This window comes from Chiloscyllium plagiosum, unplaced genomic scaffold (genome assembly GCF_037043375.1).
Source record: "Chiloscyllium plagiosum isolate Xiang-an unplaced genomic scaffold, Cpla_swu_hap1 HiC_scaffold_5, whole genome shotgun sequence".
NCBI lineage: Eukaryota > Metazoa > Chordata > Chondrichthyes > Orectolobiformes > Hemiscylliidae > Chiloscyllium > Chiloscyllium plagiosum.
The window spans coordinates 89,064,162-89,072,285 of NW_028270143.1; the positions used below are offsets into that span (position 1 = coordinate 89,064,162).

At 39.3% G+C, this 8,124-nt stretch overlaps 1 protein-coding gene across 1 annotated transcript in view; it reads left to right on the forward strand.

The window, feature by feature from the left end:
* The window catches only part of gpr158a (G protein-coupled receptor 158a), a 765,069-nt gene extending 757,526 nt beyond the window's left edge, over window positions 1–7,543 (forward strand). Inside the window, exon 11 of the mRNA XM_043690479.2 lies at window positions 4,504–7,543. Within this exon, the coding sequence (XP_043546414.2) occupies window positions 4,504–6,426 (1,923 nt within the window). The 3' untranslated portion in view covers window positions 6,427–7,543. The remainder of the gene's footprint in view (window positions 1–4,503) is intronic.
* The last annotated feature ends 581 nt before the right edge of the window (window positions 7,544–8,124 follow it).

Here is an 8,124-nt window from a genome sequence, read left to right on the forward strand (position 1 = left end):
TGGAAACAGAAGATAAAGCGATTCCAGAATAAAATCAGTTCTTGATAGACTATAAGTTTTATTTTCATAATTTCATTACCATGGTGATAAGTCACTGAATATATTCACATCAGGTTCCCAAAGTAATTTTAACGAAACTGCATCAAAGTTTTTTACATACAGAAGGAAAAAACACTAACAGCTTTACATTACACAAGAACTAGTTGAAATGGTCTTGTTACAAATATCAGAAATAAAAATTTAATACTTTTATCCTCAACAACAACTTACAGATATCCAAAACTCAGTGATGGGTCACCCAGTTTCCAGTTTCCTTGTTCACTTGGCACAGCTATATTTTGATTTTTTTTCCCCCAAACATATGCATTCATTGACTGTCAGCTCCTTTAGTTAATATTTCTTCATGAGACCCATAAATAATCTGCGAACACAGCTCACTTATTTTTTAACATGGATTCCTAAAACTCATTTTCAATAGTCTTCTGTTTCAGTTTGTGGAGATTTCTCTCACTGATATTGAACTACTCAAGACTTCTTTGTTGTCAAAGTAGTTTTGAAGACTGCAGTGCAAATAGCCCATTGCTGCTATTGACCTGTTCTGCCTGACAGAAACCTGCACACTGTTAAACCTTCTGGATGGTTCTCTCTTTTTAAACATTTTCACAAGAGGGAAATCACGAGGGGGACATGACATAACTTTGGCAAATAGGGTTAAAGAGAATCCGAAGGGTTTTTACAAATACATTAAGGACAAAAGAGTAATTAGGAGAGAATAGGGCCCCTTAAAGTTCAGCAAGGCAGCCTATGTGTGGAACCACAGGAGATGGGGGAGATACTAAATGAGTATTTTACATTAGTGTTTGCAGTGGGGAAGGACATAGAAGATATAAAATGTTGGAAAATAGATGGTTACATCTTGAAAAATGTCCATATTACAGAGGAGGTGTGCTGGATGTCTTGAAATGTATAAAAGTGGATAATTCCCTCAGACCTGATCAGGTGTACCAGAGAACTCTGTGGGAAGCTATGGAAGTGATTGCTGGGCCCCTTGCTGAGATATTCGTATCATTGATAGTCACAACTGAGTGCCAGCAGACTAGAGGTGGGTAACATGGTGCCACTATTTAATAAAGGTGGTAAGGAAAAGTCAAGGAATTATAGACCAGTGAGCCTGACATTGGTGGTGAGCAGGTTGTTGGAGAGAACCCTGAGGGACAGGATTTACATGTATTTGGAAAGGCAAGGACTGATTAAGGATAGTCAACATGGCTTTGTGCATGGGAAATCATGTCTCAAAAACCTGATTGAGATTTTTAAAGAAATAGCAAAGAGGATTGATGAGGGCAGAATGGTAGACATGATCTATATGGACTTCAGTAAGGTGTTTGACAAAATTCCTCATGGGAGACTGGTTAGCAAAGTCAGATCTCATGGAATACAGGGAGAACTAGCCATTTGGATATAGAACTGGCTCAGAGGTAGAGGAAAGAGGTTGGTGGTGGAGGGTTGTTTTTCACACGGAAGACCTGTTACCAGTGGGGTGCCACAAGGATCGGTGCTGGGTCCACCACTTTTCAACATTTATATAAATGATTTGGGTGTGAACATAGGATGTATAGTTAGTAAGTTTGCAGATGACGCCAAAATTAGAGGTGTAGTGGACAGCGAAGAAGGTTACCTCAGAGTACAATGGGATCTTGGTCAGATGGGCCAATGAGCTAAGGAGTGGCAGATGGAGTTTAATTTAAATAAATGTGAAGTGCTGCATTTTGGAAAACCGAATCAGAGCAGAACTTGTACACTTAATGGTAAGGTCCTGGGAGTGTTGCTGAACAAAGAGATCTGGGATTTCAAGGTTTATAGTTCCTTGAAAGCAGTGTTGCAGGTAGATAGGATAGTGAAGGAGGCATTTGGTATGCTTTCCATTATATACAGAGCATTGTGTAGAGGAGTTGCAAGGTCATGTTGTGGCTGTACAGGACATTAGTTCGACCACTTCTGGAATACTGCGTGTACCTCTGGTCTCCCTGCAATAGGAAGGATGTTGTGAAACTTGAAAAGAGTTCAGAAAAGATTAATAAGAATGTTGCCAGGGTTGGAAGATTTGAGATATAAGGTGAGGTTAAATAGGCTGTGGGTGCTTTCCCTGGAGCATTGGAGGCTGAGGGGTGACCTTATAGAGGTTTATAAAATCATGAGGGGCATGGATTGGATAAATAGACAAGGTCTTTTCGCTGGGTTGGGGGAGTCCAGAACTAGAGGGCATAGGTTTAAGGTGAGACGGGAAAGATATAGAAGAGACTTAAGGGGCAACGTTTAAACGCAGAGAGCGGTGCGTGTATGGAATGGGCTGCTAGAGGAAGTGGTGGAGGCTGGTTACCACATTTAAAAGGCATCTGGATGGGTATATGAATAGGAAGGGTTCAGAGGTATATGGGCCAAGTGCTGGCAAATGGGACTAGATTAGGTTAGGATATCTCGTCGGCATGGACAAGTTGGACTGAAGGGTCTGTTTCAGTGCTGTATGTCTCTTTGACTTAATGACTCTATCTCATCGGACACATTGTTGCTCGGCAACAGCCCATTGTTTCCTCTCTTCTAACCTTATTCTTCTGAAGCATTGAGCTATTCACCTTGAGGATTTTTACAGCCTTATTTAAATGCAAAATATATTTCGAGACACCCTTTAACACTCATAGAACTCAAAGATAAAACTAAGTCTTAACGCACACACAAATACAAATACATCAAATTCCATTATATATGGTTCTCAATTATGCACATAAATTTCCAAATAATAATATATAGTGAATCTTAGTGTCCCAGAATATGACATATATGAAGCAAAATATGTGAAAATCAAATAAAATAGGAAGAAAAATTTTGGAGTTATGCTGCAACATTATTGTATTCTTTGTTGACAACAATGACACATTGTCCATAGAGTGGCAAGGCTTCCTGTTGGCAGACCAAAGCAACTACCAGACTATCCCTCATCTCCAGTGTGGCTGGTTAGATGTCAACTCCTCTATAAAATGCCCCTGGGTCCAAGATATTATCCCACAAAGGTTGGTCGAGATTGGTCCTTGGACTTCAGAGGAGTTTCCCAATAACAAATAGATATCTTGATTTTATCAGCAAGGGCCAGGTTACTTGTCTACGTTCAACGGCTCCTTCACTGCAGACTGAGCCTTGAACAATTTCTGATGATGAGACTCATTTGTTCTCCAGGATAGATAGAACTTCCTGTCTAAATGGTAATTGCATGCTAATTATAGTGTTAAGATACACAAGTTAAATACGTTGTTTAATTAAGTGCTTAGAGTACTTCTCAGAAGAAACTGCTCCCTGTCCCACATTAATACTGAGTGTGTAAGGTTGCAGGCCTTTTATCATTATTTGAAAGGTCTGGTCTGCAAATTTATTATTGCTTTTTATTCATCCATGTGATAAGGGTGTCATTAGCTAGGTCAGCATTTCACTTCACTTAAGCCCCATGCTTCTGATCTTTGGGCACACTGTGTTGACAGAGATGTGAGCAATTTGGAGGAACTAGATGAAGGCATGTACAAGTTTAGGTAGTGAGCCATGGAGAAGTTACTATACCTAACTGCTTGCTTCTCTTTCTCAGTCACGATCACTCCAATGTATGCTGGGTAAAGAAGTATGTAATGTCCACTATAACTTTTTAGATTTCCCATGATTGTTGGGCACCACAGGAGCTGAAGTTTATAACGGGTCTCATGATTAAATTTCAATGTGTTACTGTGCACATTTTGATGGGGCTGTCATCTGTTCATTTAGTTCATTTTGTTTTTATTGGGCTTCATCTGAGTTAAGTGATTTATTACACTGAGTTTGCAAGTCTCAAGCCAGCGTATGTAAGACTGCATTCAGTGAATAAAACCCATTATCATGAAAAACATTAATGTCTAGTCTCATACTTCACTAACTGGCTTGGGATCAATATAACACAAAGCAGCAATGTCTTCCCTTAAAAGTAAAACTAACTATCGCTCATCATTTAATTTTTAAATTTCTACTTTGAACAAATTACTGTAAGAATAATTAATGTAAAAGAACAATTTTCTTTTTGCTAATCTACATTTATATTGATATGAATTTAACACAAACCCAAATTTTTCAGATTATTTATCTAATGAATTCCAATTTTACTGAAACGATACTTACATCACAGTTAGTAACTACAATATTGAAATATGACTAAGTTTTGCAAGAAATTGTGTGAAACTTCATAGAAAGGCTAAAGAAAGGAAACAACATTCTAAGTCAACATACCAATAGTTTCTAACTGTAATTAATAAACTCCCAAAATGGGATACAGTTTGTTTTAAGTTTTCAATAATCCTGGATTTCATTGCTGAGTTGTCACTCATTTAAAAGCATTTGTATAATTTGTGCAGATCATATTCTTATTGCATGATATAAAAGATTGCAGTTGAAATTGCACTCAAACATAAACACACCATTGTTTGCTTGTAGGATGAACTGAAGAAACTATATGCACAGCTGGAGATTTACAAAAGAAAAAAGATGACCGCTAATAACCCACATCTGCAAAAGAAGAGAAGCTCGAAAAAAGGGTTAGGACGATCAATTATGAGACGCATCACTGAAATTCCAGAGACAGTAAGTAGACAGTGCAGCAAAGAGGACAAGGAACATTCAGAGCTTTCGATAGCCCGGAACAGCATCAGTATCGCTCGGAAGAATCCATTTGATCCCACCAGCTCAAGTGTGAAAGCAAAAGAAGACTTTATGAAAAGTAAAGCCTTACTGCTGCAAAAATCTCTCAGTAGCTATGACCATGTGACAGATCAAGATGAAGATTCCAACATCTCTGTGGCAAATAAAGTTGAAGTTTCCAACACAGAAGCTGGACTCTTAGATTCACTCATGGGGAAAAAGTTAGCCAAAAAATCACTTGAGAAGACAGACAATATTTCTACAGAATCTGTCCCATTAGTTTGCAAGTCTGCTAGTGCACATAACTTAAGTGCAGACAAAAAACCCTTGCATCCGAGAACATCAATGTTGCAGAAATCCCTCAGTGTCATCGCGAGTGCAAAGGAGAAGACTTTGGCAATGACCGGCAAAACACAAAGCATGGATGAGCACACCAAACACTATAAACCACAGCAAAGAAGCAAAGAGGTGACCAAAAGTTATCCCTCGGCAGATAACCATGAAATGGAACCATCTCAACCAAAAAACTCTTTGAGCCACTCTTCCATTTCTGAAGAGACAAGAAGAGGTCCTAAAGTTGGAATAATGAAGCAACACATTAATAGCCAGTCCACAGTTAGCCCTGATACAACAAACTCTCAACTGAGTGATCCATTCGACAGAGCTGAAGTCTGTCCCTGGGAGGTACAAGACCAGCCACCTACTCCTTCAGAGTCAAGAATCCAAAAACATGTATCTATTGCACCAGTGGAATCACAAAATATACATAGTTCACATTCAAGCGTGAAGGCTCAGAACACCAACAAACACAAGCCCGGGGAAAATGTCGTGAAACAAAAACAAGCAACACAAGGCAGTCTTGAAATATCAGAAGTGTGCCCCTGGGATTTTGAGGAGACACAACGAAGTCTGCCAGAGGGTAGCACAACTATAACTCAGCAGTCTGAAACTATTTCCACTTCGAAAGATATGGATTCAAATCAAATAACTAAGGTTTGTGAGAGTCACCCTTGGGACTTCAAGGAAATGCCAAGCAAGGCATTAGAGACAAGCCAGAGTACGAAAGGGGATGGGAAGAAAGGAGAGACGGGAAATGGAAAAGACAAAGGGAGCATGCCAGAACATATAACGTCAAGCAGTAGCCTACAGCAAGTTCCTGCTCATCGAGCGAACGTTTGTCCTTGGGAATTTGAATCATCAGAGTCACCGGAATCAGAGCAGAGCCCAGCATCAGCTGCCTCAGCCTCTTTATTAAGCAGTATTCCCCAGAAAAAATCAATGATGAAAGGGTTTGGGCTGTCTATGAAAACATTGGTATCCACAGGGAAAGGGAAAGAGACAGAGAAAGCAAAAGAAAGGAAAGATAACAAGGTAAAAGTGAAGGGAAAGTACAAGGAGAAGGACATGAAAGATGAAAACCCAGTAGACAAATCCAGTATGGCTGAAAGCTGCCCTAAGGAGGTCAAAGTAGTGCCTGGTTCTGCAATTGGAAAGAACAAAAACATAAACAACAACGGAGCAGGAAAAGAAAGAGAAAAACGTGCTGAAATATGTCCCTGGGACATTGAGGGAAGTAGTCCTATTCTACAAGTAGCAGAAAGAAACACAGCTGCAACTAAGGACAATAAAAGTTCGCAGAGCACAGATGTAAACACAACAAAAATGGCTTCAATCTGCCCTTGGGATTTTGATGATCAAACATCAGGAAAAAATGTGTGACAATAAATTTAGTCTACCTGAGTTGACAGTAGTCAAAGTTTTCATATCATGAAACTAAGAATTCATATAAACAATACATAGAAACAGTGAAAGCAGGATTCAAGTTAAGATTCCAATTTGTATGACGGCCTTCATTTTATCAATTTTCTTTCATGTGCATACAATTCTAATGAGAACATATTCTGTCAGATTTTGCATTCTGGAATGCTCTAGTATTTAGAAACACTTACGTGACAGAACCACTCTATTTTATGCAATGGTCATGTACTGTTACACCAACCTGAAGCACCTATCTAAGTAATAGAAACCATTTTATTTCTGTTTATTAACCAACAACATGACAACGTTGAGCTTCAATTTGGCCTGCAAGCCATAACATTTTTGAAATACTACTGTATTCAGTGTGATTTATATTGTGGATCATTTGTTTTGACTGGTGTTTACAGATTCTTATGTACTCCCTGAGAATTATAGTTTGGTATTAATAGCTGTTGAAAGTTTTTTGATATATCAAACAGTAGGTTTCTGTGTCTTTTTTTTTTCCAAAGATGATTCCTAGTGCACATATAGCCACTGTAATAATGGAATTGGTGGTCCTACCTAGCTTTGTGAAATATAACCAACTTCAGCTTCTTTATATTAGCTGATTCTTTCCAATTGCCTAATCCTTAAAAACAAAGATTTGCTGTATTACATGACAATCCTTAGTTCACACTCCTTAAATCCACTTATTTGTGCACATTTATTTAAAGGTATTACAGCTCTGAACAATTACTCATTATGTGTTGAATCATAGATTTCAAATATCCTTAGCTTTGCAATGTTCGGCACCCAAAAAAGATCAAATCTGTAAGCTCATATATTTGCTTCTGTGTTCTGCATGCAAAATTACTGGTAGGACTGACGACTTGCTAAACCTCTGACCTTTAGCATTTGGACTGTACTGAATTGTATCGTGAGTGAGGCTGTATCCTGTACACTGTATTCTGTGCTTGTTCTATCTACTGACAAGCTCTGGCATCCACCAGGGAATATTTGATAGATCTCTTTTATGGTTTGTGGCAGCATGTAAATAAAGTTACCTTATCTGCAATAAAATTACATTTATATTGTACAAATTCAACATGTGCTTGTTCATGATTTCTGGAAAGAAAACCATCTTTAACCTCCCCCCCACCTTTCCACATAGCCCCCTTCCCATCCATGTTTCACAGTACTGTACCCTTGCAGAAACGATTGCCCCCCCCACTTCACAAATGTCACACCTACTTACCTCCAATCTGCAGCGCCCAGTCCTGAAAAATAACTTGCTCAGTCTCTTTCATGAACCAGTGATTCCCCTTGTCCCCACCAACCTCCCTTTCTCCATGGTTTCTGTGGGTGGGCCCAATGGACAGATTGTGGACCACCTATTTGAGCGATCTAACCTGACAGCCCTGGATGAGAAATGCCCAGGCCCCTGACTGATGTCTGCACATCTCCTAGACCATGCTATCCCTGCTTCCCAGACTGGTTGCTCTAGAGCAATGGGACTGATGGTGACCTATTCCCCAGACGACAAAGACACTGCCCCCTGACCAAGAACACCCGTACTGAAAGCCTGACCGTAGCCTAATAAGGAGTGTTATGGGAAGCTGCCTTAATGTGACAATCCAATTCCCCTAATACCAAGTAATGCTGGATTGTAACAACTCCAAG